At 43.8% G+C, this 17,022-nt stretch overlaps 2 protein-coding genes across 4 annotated transcripts; both read left to right on the top strand.

The window, feature by feature from the left end:
• On the top strand, positions 1 to 4,263 carry LOC110521850 (transmembrane 4 L6 family member 1). Of its 3 annotated transcripts, none has more exons than XM_021599779.2 (5): positions 1 to 162; positions 348 to 524; positions 2,356 to 2,427; positions 3,001 to 3,143; positions 3,429 to 4,263. In XM_021599779.2, exons 2-5 carry the CDS (start codon positions 348 to 350, stop codon positions 3,625 to 3,627), a joined length of 591 nt encoding a protein of 196 aa, XP_021455454.1. In that variant the 5' UTR covers positions 1 to 162; the 3' UTR covers positions 3,628 to 4,263. The 3 variants fall into 3 exon arrangements, with proteins under 3 accessions (XP_021455454.1, XP_021455453.1, XP_021455455.1); XM_021599778.2 differs by having other exon boundaries at positions 343 to 524; XM_021599780.2 differs by lacking the exons at positions 1 to 162; positions 2,356 to 2,427 and having other exon boundaries at positions 169 to 524.
• Positions 4,264 to 10,392: 6,129 nt separating this feature from the next.
• On the top strand, positions 10,393 to 11,708 carry LOC118945796 (ceruloplasmin-like). Its single transcript, XM_036968944.1, has 2 exons — positions 10,393 to 10,587; positions 11,388 to 11,708. Exons 1-2 carry the CDS (start codon positions 10,393 to 10,395, stop codon positions 11,565 to 11,567), a joined length of 375 nt encoding a protein of 124 aa, XP_036824839.1. The 3' UTR covers positions 11,568 to 11,708.
• The last annotated feature ends 5,314 nt before the right edge of the window (positions 11,709 to 17,022 follow it).

The following is a 17,022-nucleotide window of genomic DNA, read 5'->3' as shown; positions in this document are numbered from 1 at the left end:
GCATGCCCTGAGGGATTGGTTAGGGCTCAAGACACTCACCTCTCACTCTTCCTGTGGTAACCCCTCCACTCAGCCCCTCGCCGTAAAACGGAACTGGTTGCGTGATCAGCCTCAGTGTGACTGGAAGGAGGTGGAGAGTTCAGCTAAAACCCTACACACTAGGTAAACCATTCAGTTTCCTTCCTTGATTACAGCTGTGAACAGACCCCAGACCTTCATATCTCTCTCTCTCTCTCCATTGTCACTCTCAATTCCTCTCTCCCTGGTGATACCGCTCCACTCCTCTCTGGTGCTCCACACCTCTACTTCTCTCTCTCCATTCCTCCTCATCCTGGGTGGTAGGGCAGATGTGCTCCGTGGGTTTTGCGCGGTCCCTGGGCTTTGCCCTTCTGCCCCTGGCTGTGTGCTGTATCATGGCCAACATCCTGCTGTTCTTCCCTGGAGGAGAGATCCAATATGTCCAACAGGAGCGACTGTCCAGGCTGATCTGGTTCATGATGGGAATCGGAGGGGGAGGTGTGTTGGTGAGTGTTAGTCTATTGTTACTACACAGGCTACAGTAGTATTATTGAGTTGATGGTTTATGGGTCAGATTTACAGGCTGTTCAGGGAGTGAATGGTAGATTCAAATATAAATATAAAGACAACTTTCACGGTCAAAACAGTTGGCCTTGTGTATATACAGTGGGGCAAAAAAGTATTTAGTCAGCCACCAATTGTGCAAGTTCTCCCACTTAAAAAGATGAGAGAGGCCTGTAATTTTCATCATAGGCACACTTCAGCTATGACAGACAAAGTGAGAAAAAAAATCCAGAAAATCACATTGTAGGATTTTTAATGAATTTATTTGCAAATTATGGTGGAAAATAAGTATTTGGTCAATAACAAAAGTTTATCTCAATACTTTGTTATATACCCTTTGTTGGCAATGACAGAGGTCAAACGTTTTCAGTAAGTCGTCACAAGGTTTTCACACACTGTTGCTGGTATTTTGGCCCATTCCTCCATGCATATCTCCTCTAGAGCAGTGATGTTTTGGGGCTGTTGCTGGGCCTGGACATGTACTGGCTTAAGCAGGGGGACACGTCTGGCACTGCAGGATTTGAGTCCCTGGCGGCGTAGTGTGTTACTGATGGTAGGCTTTGTTACTTTGGTCCCAGCTCTCTGCAGGTCATTCACTAGGTCCCCCCGTGTGGTTCTGGGATTTTTGCTCAAACCAAGCTGCTTACCTATTGCAGATTCAGTCTTCCCAGTCTGGTGCAGGTCTACAATTTTGTTTCTGGTGTCCTTTGACAGCTCTTTGGTCTTGGCCATAGTGGAGTTTGGAGTGTGACTGTTTGAGGTTGTGGACAGGTGTCTTTTATACTGATAACAAGTTCAAACAGGTGCCATTAATACAGGTAACGAGTGGAGGACAGAGGAGCCTCTTAAAGAATAAGTTACAGGTCTGTGAGAGCTAGAAATCTTGCTTGTTTAAGGTGACCAAATACTTATTTTCCACCATAATTTGCAAATAAATTCATTAAAAATCCTACAATGTGATTTTCTGGATTTCTTTTTCTCATTTTGTCTGTCATAGTTGAAGTGTACCTATGATGAAAATTACAGGCCTCTCTCATCTTTTTAAGTGGGAGAACTTGCACAATTGGTGGCTGACTAAATACTTTTTTGCCCCACTATATATTATTTTGGTCTTGTATTTCCTTTCTGATAATATCAGGTGGTAATCTGACACAATTAATTTATCTTGTGCTGTTGTTGTAAGAGGGCAGTTTGAGTGTGTGGCTAATCTGTATCCTGTATGTGTGTGTTTACCTTTCTGACAATGGGGACTTGCCTCATGGCTGTTTTCCTTACTGTGGAGATACTACAGGAGACAAAGGAAAACGGTTGTCAGCTCTTCCTCCGACAAGCTACCCCAGGAGTTGTATTTTCTTATTTGGAGGATTTGTCCAGAAACCCAGTCTAGGAATTAGCCATAATTTTATAAAACTGCTCTATAGACCATATGTTTGTGATTAGGGATGGTTGTACAGTACAGTGCTACAACCACAGAGCTCTTGATTGATTGAATTTATTAGATAATTAGATGTTGCAGGCTGCTCCAGCCGGAGACAACATCGCATACACAAAAAATGATTGAAGATAAAAACACGATAAAGCCTGTAGGCTTATTTACATTGTGGTCCACATTTCGCAGTGAGATACTGTGCAAGACCGACTCTTTAGATGCACTCAATGTAATTCAAATCAACACATTGAGGGTCTTGAGGATATTGTTTTATATAGAGGGTATACACTGAAATATCATACTGTGACAGACCCTGAGGTCTCCCGAATTGTGTGTCTCTGTAGATGTTTTTGCCTGCTGGAGTGTTCATCAGCCTGGGGAAGTGTACAGGCTGCTGTTGGAATGAAAGCTTCATGGTGAGGACTGATGCTTTGGTTACTTATTGTGATTTCAGACAGTGATTCTATTACTGTGCAAAAAGCAAAGGTGACAGGTCAGCCTTGATGTGTTCTTCAGCTCAGGCTTTTGTTGTTTTTTTGTAAACCGTCAAAGTAGGTTCGTGGATGTTATTTGGTTTGTTACACAAGCCTTTGATCCTATTAATAAAAGTACAGATGGTACAAAGGACTATTCAAACACTGTGAGGGACTATGCTAAGCTAATGCTATTAGGCTCATGAAAGGTAAGCTATGCCTAGCTAATCATACAAAGGGGCCATTGTAACACTATTAGGGGGTACACTATGTGAAGGATATGTGAAGGAGGCTTCACCATCAGGGAGTACAAAGCATCTGGGCCAGGGAGAGGAGCTGAACCTTATCTGTGTATACACTGGTTTGTAACAGTGATAAGCCAACATTTCTCCTCACACAACCACACACTACTCCCAAGGGGATTGTTATGCAGTTGATCTGGGATTAACAGGTATGCTTGAACCGTGTGTGTGTATATATATTTATATACTAATGTACAGTTTGTGTATTATATAGATGTGTGGGTCAGTAATGGCAGCTCTAGTGGGTCTGGCCGGCTCGGGATACTGTTTCATCATCTCAGCCATGGCCATGTTGGAGGGACCTCAGTGCTTCACTGCTCTGGGATGGTCTTATCCCTTCGCCAATGAGGGAGGAAGGTTAGTTTTACCCTCTTCACACAGGAAATGTGAATTATTCTGGAAATATTCTACCTATGTAGGTTTCTTTTAGGTGCCAAAATGCATTGGAAACAAATCCTCTGTGAGTGTGTGTGTGCGTTGTTCTGTTTTTGATTTGGAGTTAATTTTCTGTTGTGCGTCCACTTCCTATTGTGTGTGTGTGTGTGTTATGAAATGACATCCTGTCGAGTGAGTCACAGCTTCTTATCAAACTGCAATACAGACTGTAATATACACAACTTTAATTTCTGTGTCTGTCCACAGGTACCTAATGGAGAAGGACACGTGGTCTAATTGCCTGCAGCCTGTCAGCATTGTAGAGTGGAACGTGACCCTGATGTCCATCCTGCTGGGCCTCAGTGGGCTGGAGTTCATCATATGTGTCCTGCAGGTCATCAATGGGCTGGTGACAGCTGTCTGCAGACCCTGCTGCTACAAGCAGGACTACACCCTCAATGCCTAAACACACACATAGATGAGACACACACACAGACACCTGCACACACACACAAAATTTGACACACACACATGTAAATTATACATACACACGCATGCATATAACTTAAGATTGATGTGCATACACATGATATGACACATGCACACACATACGATACACGCCAGGAGCGTGTACAATGTCATCTGTTTAACATTGCTTTCCAAACACTCCTGGGGGTGCATCTCAATAGTCCAACTTCCTCTCCTCGTATCCTACATAGTCCCTGGGCCAGTTTCTAATCAGAAAGTGTGATTAATAAGCGAATGCTGTCTCATCCCTGTATGAGGGAGAGATACCTGTCTGAATGTTCAGTTAATTTATAGTATTAATTTCAAAGCACTGTATTAGAAATACACTGAATGAATGTGTGTATAATACAGACCGGAACTGTAGTATTTTTTATGTTTGATGTCTTAAGTCTACATTTTACTAAAGCACAAAAGTATATATTTTTTTGTATGAAAGTTTTGTCTTTTGTAATACTGTTTTCATTTTCTGAAAATTGTTGTCTCGCAGATGCTAAATTGTTAAGGCCATTTTATATATTTAGTGCATTTGTCATATATTTTAGTGTTTGTGCTGCCTTAAATAAATCCGTATTTTCCATTTGAATTGTTTGGATTATAATTTTTTGTAAACATGATACATTTGTCAACGCTGTATACTTTGATACTTATTTGAATAAGGATAGACGGGTTGGTTGGTGAGCAACAAAACTGACACGTGCGCAACTACGGGGCAAAACAAACAGGGTTGGCTTAGATTGTTGAAAACATGTAAATTATATTATGTCTCTAATGTTTATTGAAAATCTAAATATACTGAACAAAAATAAAAACACAACATGTAAAGTGTTGGTGTCATGAGCTGAAATATAAGATCCCAGAAATGTTCCATATGCACAAAAAGCTTATTTATCTCAGATTTTGTGCACAAATTTGTTGTCATCCATGTTAATCAGCATTTCTCCTTTGCCAAGACAATCCATCTACCTGACACGTGTGGCACATAAAGAAGATAATTAAACAGCCTGATCATTACACAGGTGAACCTTGTGCTTGGGACAATAAAATGCCACTCTAAATTTTGCAGTTTTGTTACACAACACAATACCAGAGATGTCTCAATGTTTTAAGGGAGAGTGCAATTGGCATGCTGACTGCAGAAATGTCCACCAGAGCTGCTGCCAGAGAACTGAATGTTAATTTCTCTAGGTGTGACATGCGGAACATCAGGCGCACCCCACGAGAAGCAGTGCATGATCAACACCCCCCTCAGCAAGGAGATCTGCTCTCTCACCCTCTCACTCTGGGGGTAAGACATCAATTAAACGTTACAGATATAAATTCCCACTGTGCCCATGATAAAATGCAATGTGAATTGTGTTAATGAAACTGAGGAGTGTTAATGTGTTAATGAAACTGAGGAGTGTTAATGTGTTAATGAAACTGGGGAGTGTTAATGTGTTAATGAAACTGGGGAGATGCACTCAGACCAGCTTTTGTGATTGAACTTACGTTTAACTACATTACTTTAGTTGGCTGCTTTGAGCAAAACTTGAAAGGAATACAATCTATTCTAGGAGCCTATTGTTTGTGTGTGAGGATGGTCTTCGCGGAGGCTGTAAGACCGTCCCTCCTTGATATAGAAATCCTTCGACTTCACTGCCTCTTCAATGGTAAGATCCCTTGCACCATAGGGACACTTGACCTCCACCACTGCTGTAGTGCACCCCAGACCATCCAGTATGTCACCCAGGATCCCTGACCCAAAGCCCTGACTCCTGCACATCTATCCCTGTAGCCATTTGAATGCCTTGATGCCCTCTGCTTAGTTATGTGCCCCACTTTACAGACAACACCCGATCCAACGACTGTGATTTGAGGACCATTTTTAGCAACGACAGAGTAACTGGCCGTCAACCTCCCTCTCCTCATCAAATCAAAATCAAATCAAACTTTATTTGACACATGCGCCGAATACAACAAGTGTAGACTTCACCGTGAAATGCTTAATTACAAGCCCTTAACCAACAGTGCAGTTCAAGAAGAAGAAAATACTTACCAAGTAGAATGAAATAAAAAGCAATAATAAAAAGTAACACAATAAGAATAACGAGGCTATATACAGGGGGCACCGGTACCGAGTCAGTGTGCGAGGATACAGGCTAGTTGAGGTAATCTGTACATGTAGGTGGGGGCGAAGTGACTATGCATATGTAAAAAACTAAACAGTGAGTAGCAGCAGTGCACAAAAGAGTGGGGGGGTGTCAATGTAAATTGTCCGGTGGCGATTTTTATGAATTGGCTTGTGGGTAGAAGAAGCCTTTTGGTCCTAGACTTGGCGCTCCGGTACCGCTTGCCGTGCGGTAGCAGAGAAAACAGTCTTGGGTGACTGGACTGGAGTCTCTGACAATTTTATGGGCTTTCCTCTGACACCGCCTATTATATAGGTCCTGGATGGCAGGAAGCTTGGCCCCAGTGATGTATTGGGCCGTTCGCATTACCCTCTGTAGCGCCTTATGGTCAGATGTCGAGCAGTTAGCATACCAGGCGGTGATGCAACCGGTCAGGATGCTCTCGATGGTGCAGCTGTCAAACCTTTTGAGGTTCTGGGGACCCATGCCAAATCTTTTCAGTCTCCTGAGGGGGGAAAGGTTTTGTCGTGCCCTCTTCGCGACTGTCTTGGCATGTTTGGACCATGATAGTTTGTTGGTGATGTGGAAACTCTCGACCCGCTCCACTACAGCCCCGTCAATATTAATGGGGGCCTGTTCGGCCCGCCTTTTCCTGTAGTCCACAATCAGCTCCTTTGTTTTGCTCACATTGAGGGAGAGGTTGTTGTCCTGGCACCACGCTGCCAGTTCTCTGACCTTCTCCCTATAGGCCCTTGTGTCGTCAGCAAACTTAATGATGGTGTTCGAGTCGTGTTTGGCCACGCAGTCGTGGGTGAACAGAGAATACAGGAGGGGGCTTCCTCAATGCCATTGCATGAATCCTGGAACACATTCCAGTCTGTGCTAGCAAAACAGTTCTGTAGTGTAGCATCCATTTCATCTGACCACTTCTGTATTGAGCGAGTCACTGGTACTTCCTGCTTTAATCTTTGCTTGTAAGCAGGAATCAGGAGGATAGAAATATGGTCATATTTGCCAAATAAAGGGCGATGGAGAGCTTTGAATGCATCTCTGTGTGTGGAGTAAAGGTGGTCTAGGAATTTTTTTCCCTGGTTAGACATGTGACATGCTGGTAAAAATTTGGTAAAACTGATTTAAGTTTGCCTGCATTAAAGTCCCCGGCCACTAGGAACGCCGCTTCTAGGTGAGAATGTTACTCTTTGCTTATGGCCACGTCTCGGCGACATGGTGTGCCAGTTGGGGTTTGTGCACTGTCCAACTGTTGCCTGCAGTATAGCCTCCTGCTGATCCACCAACAGCGCCATGCCAGTGAGGATGTCTGCATGTCTCAGGTGCCCTTGTTTTTTAACAGTGTCCGGTGCAGACAGGGATGACTGGGAGGGTAGTAGCTGTTCTGGCTCAGGTTCAAGGAAACATGCCATTCCACTGAACCTGCCCCGGTTCCTTAAAACCTTTTAGGGATAGGGGGCAGCATTTTCACTTTGGATGAATTGCGTGCCCATAGTGAACTGCCTCCTACTCTGTCCCAGATGCTAACATATGCATAGTATTATTACTATTGGATAGAAAACACTCTGAAGTTTCTAGAACTGTTTGAATAATGTCTGTGAGTATAACAGAACTCATATGGCAGGCAAACCTCCAAACAGGAAGTGGAAATTCTGGGGCTGGTTGATTTTCAACTCATCGCCTATTCACATCCCAATAAGATATGGATCTGTTCGCACTTCCTACGCCTTCCACTAGATGTCAACAGTCAGTAGAACGTGGAATGAAGCCTCTAGTGTGATGTGGGGCCGGATGGCAACTATTTGAGTCAGTGGTCTTGCAGAATGCCAGTTCATGGTCAGGCGCATTCCTCATGATATCGCCATCCATTCCATTACTCTGTAGACAAAAACGAATGCTCCGGTTGGAACGTTATTGGATATATATGATAACAACATCCTGAAAATTGATTCTCTACTTAATTTGACAAGTTTATTCGACCTAGAATATAACTTTTTAAAGTTTTTGTCCGAGTTCGCCTGGACTGGCACCAGCGTTTGGACATGTGAACTAAACGTGCTAGCAAAAGTAGCTAATTGGACACTAGTAATAGACATTATCGAACAAAACAACGATTTATTGCGGAACTAGGATTCCTGGCACTGCATTCTGATGAAAGATCATCAAAAGTAGGGGAATATTATGATGTAATTTCGTATTTCTATTGATTCAACATGGCGGAGAAATGTTGTGTACTTCTGAGCGCCGTCTCAGATTATTGCATGGTACTCTCATGAAGCTGGTTGAGAGAATGTCAAGAGTGTGCAAAACTGTCATCAAGGCAATGTGTAGCTGCAAAGTGTGGAATCTCAAATTTAAAATATATTTCGATTTGTTTAACACTTTTTTGGTTACTATATGACTCCATATGTGTTATTTCATAGTGCTGATGTCTTCACTATTATTCTACAATGTAGCAGTTAGTAAAAATAAAGAAAGAACATTGAATGAGTGGTTCATCCAAACTTTTGACTGGTACTGTACGTTTAAGCATTTAAACTAAAAAAATAAACGTTCTCTCACTGTCAACTGCATTTATTTAACATGTGTAAATATTTGTATGAACATAACAAGATTCTACAACTGAGACAGAAACTGAACAAGTTCCATAGACATGTAACTAACAGAAATTGAATAATGTGTCCCTGAACAAGGGAAGGGGGGCAAAATCAAAAGTAACAGTCAGTTTCTGGTGTGGCCACCATCTGCATTAAGTACTGCAGTGCATCTCCTCCTCATGGACTGCACCAGATTGGCCACTCTTCCACCTAGGCACCTGCAAGTTCCCAGACATTTCTGGGGGGGAATGTCCCTACCCCTCACCCTCCGATCCAACAGGTCCCAGACGTGCTCAATGGGATTGAGATCCGGGCTCTTCGCTGGCCATGGCAGAACACTGACATTCCTGTCTTGCAGGAAATCATGCACAGAACGAGCAGTATGGCTGGTGGCATTGTCATGCTGGAGGGTCATGTCAGGATGAGCCTGCAGGAAGGGTACCGCATGAGGGAGGAGGATGTCTTCCCTGTAACGCACAGCGTTGAGATTGCCTGCAATGACAACAAGCTCAGTCCGATGATGCTGTGACACACCGCCCCAGACCATGACGGAACCTTCACCTCCAAATCGATCCGCTCCAGAGTATAGGCCTCAGTGTAACGCTCATTCTTTTGACGATAAATGCAAATCCAACCATCACCCCTGGTGAGACAAAAACGCAACTTGTCAGTGAAGAGCACTTTGTGCCAGTCCTGTCTGGTCCAGCAACTGTGGGTTTGTGCCCATAGGCAACGTTGTTGCTGGTGATGTCTGGTGAGGACCTGCCTTCCAACAGGCCTACAAGCCCTCAGTCCAGCCTCTCTCAGCCTATTGCGGACAGTCTGAGCACTGATGGAGGGATTGTGCGTTCCTGGTGTAACTCGGGCAGTTGTTGTTGCCATCCTGTACCTGTCCCGCAGGTGTGATGTTCAGATGTACCGATCCTGTGCAGGTGTTGTTACACGTGGTCTGCCACTGCGAGGACGATCAGCTGTCTGGCCTGTCTCCCTGTAGCGCTGTCTTAGGCGTCTCACAGTAACGGACATTGCAATTCATTGCCCTGGCCACATCTGCAGTCCTCATTCCTCCTTGCAGTATGCCTAAGGCACGTTCACGAAGATGAGCAGGGATATTGGGCATCTTTTCTTGTGATTTTCAGAGTCAGAAGAAAGGCCTCTTTAGTGTCCTAAGTTTTCATAACTGTGACCTTAATTGCCTACCGTCTGAGAGCTGTTAGTATCTTAATGACCGTTCCACAGGTGCATGTTCATTAATTGTTTATGGTTCATTGAACAAGCATGGGAAACAGTGTTTAAACCCTTTAGCATGAAGATCTGCGAATTATCTTTGAAAGACAGGGTCCTGAAAAAGGGACGTTTCTTTTTTTGCTGAGTTTATATAGGCCTTAAAGTGGTTGAAAAAGTATCCAATTGTCATACTTGCGTAAAAGTAAAGATACCTCAATAGAAAATTATTCAAGTAAAAGTGAGTCACCCAGTAAAATAGTAATTGAGTAAAAGTCTAAAAGTGATTGCTTTTAAATTTACTTAAGTATCAAAAGTAAATGTAATTGCTCAAATATACTTAGGTATCAAAAGTAAAAGTATACATTTAAAATTCCTTATATTGGGCCATTTTCTTGGTTTTATTTTATTTACGGGTAGCGAGGGACACTAGCGAGCCCACCAAATCAGAGGCAGTAGGGATGACCAGGGATGTTCTCTTGATAAGTGCACAAATTCAACCATTTTCCTGTCCTGCTAAGCATTTAAAAACGAGTACTTTTTGGTGTTGGGTAAAATTCATGGAGTAAAAAGTACATTATTTTCATTAGGAATGTAGTAAGTTGAATGTAGTAAGTAAGCAAAAGTAAGTTGTCAAAAATATAAATAGTAATGTACAGATATAAAAAAAAACGACTTAAGTAAAAATACTTTAAAGTACTTCTTAAGAACTTTACACCACTGAGGCCTTATAAAGTGTTTATGAAGGCTTCATTATAGCCTTGTATGACAATCCTGATCTCGGGAGCTGTGGGATCAGATAAAGTTTCTGTCTCTGCTGCAGGCATCAGACAGCTGTTTGGGAACATGCAGGTTCTGAACATGGTGCTGGGGGACAGGGTGTACTGGTACCTGAAGGGGATGGCCAATGAGGTGGACATCCACACGGCCTACTTCCATGGATGCAGCATTGACCATAAGGTAAAGTCCTGTGCAGAGCAGTAATTAAGTGGTAACACTCCCGGCACTTGTCGCATACAAACCTCCCCACTGGAGACCAGGGTTCAATCTCTGCAGTCACAGTTTCTCCCACCTGCCTGTATCCTCTTCTGATTTCTATACGGTCTCAATGAATAAAAGGTAAGGTCCTATATGTGACAAGTTTTAAAAAAAAATTAGGTGAGGTAAACCTTTCCTGAAATATGCATGATATGCCTTATACAGTGCCTTGCGAAAGTATTCGGCCCCCTTGAACTTTGCGACCTTTTGCCACATTTCAGGCTTCAAACATAAAGATATAAAACTGTATTTTTTTGTGAAGAATCAACAACAAGTGGGACACAATCATGAAGTGGAACGACATTTATTGGATATTTCAAACTTTTTTAACATATCAAAAACTGAAAAATTGGGCGTGCAAAATTATTCAGCCCCCTTAAGTTAATACTTTGTAGCGCCACCTTTTGCTGCGATTACAGCTGTAAGTCGCTTGGGGTATGTCTCTATCAGTTTTGCACATCGAGAGACTGACATTTTTTCCCATTCCTCCTTGCAAAACAGCTCGAGCTCAGTGAGGTTGGATGGAGAGCATTTGTGAACAGCAGTTTTCAGTTCTTTCCACAGATTCTCGATTGGATTCTCGACTTAGGGTCACATATAGGACCTTACCTTTTATTCATTGAGACCTTTTAGTCATTGGGACCCACAGGGTGTGCCGACTTTTATTCTAGCCCAGGAATAACACATCTGAATCTGACTTTCTCTCGTCCGGTGTTCCCCAGCTTAGTGGAAGGTCCTACCGGACAGTCATGTTTCACCTATCCTCAGCCACCTTCCAGACGGTGAAGATGAAGCCTCAGTACCCCGGCTCCTGGTTGCTGCACTGCCACGTCACAGACCACATCATGGCTGGTATGGAGACCATCTACACCACCATTGAGAAAGGTGAGGAGTGTGTGTGAGTTCACTATGTGAAGAGCGGTGTTACCTTAGCGTGTGTGTGTGTGTGTTTATTTAATCATTTTGCTGTTACTCCTACTTGTGAATGCTCATACAACTAACCCCTCTGTGTGTTTTTGTGTCTTCAGTATAAAGTTTATTTTTTGGCGCAAAACTTCATTAAAAACACAGAAACAGCTAATAAAGCTATTTACATCTCTTCAGTAATTACATAATGACCTCGTATTCCACACAAGGCGCACAGTGACTACTGACCACAAACTGAACACATTAATGCACTAAACGGATTTAATACAGGAGTGATAAGTATAATTTTTCGTCATTATCTGTTGTCTAGTAGTCTTTTTAATAGCTAGGGCCATCTACTTTAAACCTCTTAAGCTGAAAGTCCCCGATAAATCAAGCAGTAGAATAACTTTTTTTGTTTTAAGTGTATGTTTACTTTACTTATTTTATTTATTTCACACCATTTTATAAGAAGACAGCCATCCAAACTGTTTTAGCACCATGTAAAGAATCTCATGTAGAATAAGCTGGTATTTGCCTCCCTCTGGTGGTCGGCTTTATATCATATCAATTTATATCACAACACGGCAACCTCAAATTCAAATCCAATTTTATTGGTCACATACACATGGTTAGCAGATGTTAATGCGAGTGTAGCGAGATGCTTGTGCTTCTAGTTCCGACCGTGCTGTAATATCTAACAAGTAATCTAACAATTAAACAACTAACTTATATACACACACAAGTGTAAAGGAATGTATAAGAATATGTACATAGAAATATATGGATGAGCAAGCGATGGCAAGATGCAGCAGATGGTATAGAGTACAGTATATACATATTAGATGAGTAATGTAGGGTATGTAAACATTATATAAAGTGGCATAGTTTAAAGTGACACATTTATTACATCCAATTTTGAATTATTAAAGTGGCTAGAGATTTGAGTCAGTATGTTCGCAGCAGCCACTCAATATCAGTGATGGCTGTTTAACAGTCTGATGGCCAGCTTTGATGCACCTCGCCTTCTGGATAGCGGAGTGAACAGGCAGTGGCTAGGGTGGTTGTTGTCTTTGATTATCTTTTTGGCCTTCCTGTGACATCGGGTGGTGTAGGTGTCCTGGTAGTTTGCCCCCGGTGGTGCATTGTGTAGACCTCACAACCCTCTGGAGAGCCTTACGGTTGTGGACGGAGCAGTTTCCGTACAGTTTCCGTACAGCCCGACAGAATGCTCTCAATTGTGCACCTGTAAAAGTTTGTGAATGTCTTTGGTGACAAGCCAAATTTCTTCAGCCTCCTGAAGTGCTATTGCGCCATCTTCACCACGCTGTCTGTGTGGGTGGACCATTTCAGTTTGTCCATGATGTGTACACCGAGAAACTTAGGACTTTCCACCTTCTCCACTACTGTCCCATTGATGTGGATAGGGGAATGCTCCCTCTGCTGTTTCCTGAAGTCCACGATAATCTCCTTTGTTTTGTTGACGTTGAGTGTGAGGTTATTTTCCTGACACCACACTCCCGAGGGCCCTCACCTCCTCCCTGTAGGCTGTCTCGTCGTTGTTGGTAATCAAGCCTACCATTGTAGTGTCGTCTGCAAACTTGATGATTGAGTTGGAGAAATGCATGGCCACGCAGTCATGGGTGAACATGGAGTACAGGAAAGGGCTGAGAACGCACCCTTGTGGGGGGGGGGGACCAGTGTTGAGGATCAGCGGGGTGTAGGGGTTGTTTCCTACCCTCACCAACAGGGGGCGGCCCATCAGAAAGTCCAGGACCCAGTTGCACAGGGTGGGGTCGAGACCCTGAGTTTGGAGGGTACTATGGTGTTAAATGCTGAGCTGTAATTGATGAACAGCATTCTTACATAGGTATTCCTCTTGTCCAGATGGGTTAGGGCAGTGTGCAGTGTGGTTGAGATTGCATCGTCTGTGGACCTATTGGGGCGGTAAGCAAATTGGCGTGGGTCTAGGGTGTCAGCTAGGGTGGAGGTGATATGATCTTTGACTAGTCTCTCAAAGCACTTCATGATGACGGAAGTGAGTGCTACGGGGCTAGTCATTTAGCTCAGTTACCTTAGCTTTCTTGGGAACAGGAACAATGGTGGCCCTTTTGAAGCATGTGGGAACAGCAGACTGGGATAGGGATTGATTGAATATGTCTGTAAACACCAGCCAGCTGGTCTGCACATGCTCTGAGGACGCGGCTAGGGATGCTGTCTGGGCCGGCAGCCTTGCGAGGGTTAACATGTTTAAATGTTTTACTCACGTTGGCTGCGGTGAAGGAGAGCCCACAGGTTTTGGTAGAGGGCCGTGTCAGTGGCACTGTATTGTCCTCAAAGTGAGCAGAGAAGTTGTTTAGTTTGTCTTGGAGCAAGACATCAGTGTCAGCGACGAGGCTGGTTTTCTTTTTGTAATCCGTGATAGACTTTAGACCCTGCCACATACGTCTTGTTTCTGAGCCGTTGAATTGTGACGCTACTTTGTCTCTATACTGACGCTTAGCTTGTTTGATTGCCTTGAGGAGGGAATAGCTACACTGTTTGTATTCGGTCATATTTCCGGTCGCCTTGCCATGATTAAAAGCAGTGGTGTGCGTGAATGCTACCATCGATCCACGGTTTCTGGTTGGAGAGGGTTTTAAAAGTCACTGTGGGTACAACATCACTGATGCGCTTGCTAATAAACTCGCCCACCGAATCAGCATATACATCAATGTTGTTGTCTGAGGCTTTACGGAACATATCCCAGTCCACGTGATCGAAGCAATCTTGAAGCGTGGAATCAGATTGGTCGGACCAGCGCTGAACAGACATGAGCACGGGCGTTTCCTGTTTTAGTTTCTGTCTATAGGCTGGGAGCAACAAAATGGAGTCGTGGTCAGATTTGCCGAAAGGAGGGCAAGGGAGGGCTTTTGTATGCGTCGCGGAAGTTAGAGTAGCAATGATCCAGAATTTTGCCTGCCCGGGTCACACATTCGATATGCTGATAAAATTTATGGAGCCTTGTTTTCAGATTAGCCTTGTTAAAATCCCCAAGTATAATAAATGCAGCCTCAGGATATGTGGTTTCCAGTTTCCGTAGAGTCCAAATAAGTTATTTCAGGGCCGTCGAGGTGTCTGCTTGGGGGGGATATGCACGGCTGTGATTATAATCGAAGAGAATACTCTTGGTAGATAATGTGGTCGGCATTTGATTGTAAGGAATTCTAGGTCAGGTGAACAAAAGGACTTGAGTTCCTGTATGTTGTTATGATCACACCCCAATTAGTTAATCATAAGGCATACACCCCCGCCCTTCTTACCAGAGAGATGTTTGTTTCTGTTGGCACGATGCGTGAAGAAACCCGGTGGCTATACCATTTCTCTGTGAAACAGAGGATGTTACAATCTCTGATGTCTCTCAGGAAGGCAACCCTTGCTCGAATTTTGTCTACCTTGTTGTCAAGAGACTGGACATTGGCGAGTAGTATATTCGGGAACGGTGAGCAATGTGCCCGTCTACGGAGCCTGACCAGAAGACCGCTCCATCTGCCCCTTCTGCGGCGCCGTTGTTTTGGGTCGCCTACTGGGATCGATCAATTGTCCTGGGTGGGGGACCAAACAGAGGATCCGCTTCGGGAAAGTCATATTCCTGGTCATAATGTTGGTAAGTTGACGTTGCTCTTATAGCCAATAGTTCTTCCCGGCTGTATATAATAAGACTTAAGATTTCCTGGGGTAGCAGTGTAAGAAATAATACATACAAAAACAAAATAATATAAAATAATGCATTGATAAAATATTGCCCTCTTGCTAGATTGATAACTAAAGTCATAGCGAAACAGTGCAAAACTGCTGTCAGTTAAACTTAAGTGCTGCCTGTCTTCCCTGTAACCTACTTGATGTGTGAACTGCTGACTGCACATAAATGGCTGATGATTGTTGACACATCAACCAGGATTAACGGGACAGGGCAATTTGTGACTTGTTTTGATAATCAGTGGCTGTATTGGAGGCGGAGTGGTCTCTCATCTCCTAGGCAATCAGCAATTAGTACAGGGAGGCATGCTCTTCACCTCTACTAGGCAATTAACAATTTGTGTTACTACTTCAGTCTCTCCTGGTTTCTAGTTAGCAAAACTAAAACCGTCGCTGAAAACAAAGACAGTTCTGCTGAGTTGTTTGAGGAAGGAAAGTGAAGGCCCCACACCACTCTCACTTGAGTATCTTAGCATGTTATTTTCTGTTTCTCTTTTTGCACTTTTGTAGCTTTGTCAACTATGTGTGTGTGTTCTATATCTGTTCACTCCTCTCCCAGTTGGATTTACAGACACTCCCCACCCCTTGGCTGCAACCCTTCTAATTGAATGTACCCTGCGCATACAACCCATGTCAAATTCTGGGTCTCTGGCAGCGTTTGGAACTGACAATCTGCTGCAGAGAACGCAGAGTTTGTCTCAGCCTATGCTGCCCTTCAGTCCCTTGACTTTTTAGCCCTGACAGAGCTGTGGATCAACCCAGAGAACACTGCTACTCTTGCTGTTCTCTCATCTGACTACATTTTCTCTCAAAGTCCAAGAGCTTCTGTTCGTCTCGGTGGCAGCACACTAATTTCTCTGACTGGAGATTTTCTCCTTCACCTGTCCATTTCCTTATTTGAATTCCATGCTGTCACTTGTCCACTCAAGCTTAACATTGTTATCTATCGCCCACCTGGTGACTTTGGAGTTTTCTTCCATGAGCTTGGACACCTTGATAGGCTCATTTCCTGACGATTGCTCACCGTTCTCTGTACTTGGTTACTTCTACCTCCCAATGTCTGCCTTCAAATCATTTCTTTCCCCTCTTTTTGACCACCTTTTCCAATCCCTTCCAACTCACAAAGCAGGGAATACGCTTGAACTCCTCTTTACTAGAGGCTGTTTGCCTACTAATCTCACTGCAAACCACCTCCGGGTCTCTGATCGCTACTTTGTTTCCTGATTCGACCCTACACTCCTCCCTTTCTGCATCCTATGATTCACACTGTCCCCTTTCATCCTGGCCCGGCTTGGATTTAACCTCCTGCTCCGTGGCTGAGTGACTCATTGCGAGCTTGCAGAACGGGGCTGCAGGCAGCTGAGCCAAATGGAGAAAAACTAAACTGCCGGAGGACCTGTCATCCTTTCACGCCCTCCACCTTCTCTTCCTCTGTATACGCTGCTAAAGCCACTTTCTATCAATCTACACTTCTAGCTTCTAACCCGAGGGAACTATTTTTCCACCTTCTCCTCCCCCCTTAATCCCCCCCCCATCTGCGTACGACATTGTCAAGCACTTTGAAAAGGTTGACGACATCCGCTCCTCAATCACTCAGCCTACGGAGTCACTAGTCCCACTCACGCAGAATTCCCTTACGCCCTGACCTCTTTCTCCCCTCGCTCTCCAGATGAAATCCTGCGACAAGGGAGGTCTGGCCGCCGACAACCTGCC

The sequence above is a fragment of the Oncorhynchus mykiss genome, chromosome 30 (assembly GCF_013265735.2).
Source record: "Oncorhynchus mykiss isolate Arlee chromosome 30, USDA_OmykA_1.1, whole genome shotgun sequence".
Classification (NCBI taxonomy): Eukaryota; Metazoa; Chordata; class Actinopteri; order Salmoniformes; family Salmonidae; genus Oncorhynchus; species Oncorhynchus mykiss.
Note: the sequence above shows the minus strand (reverse complement) of the source record. Positions and strands in the feature narration are given on the sequence as shown.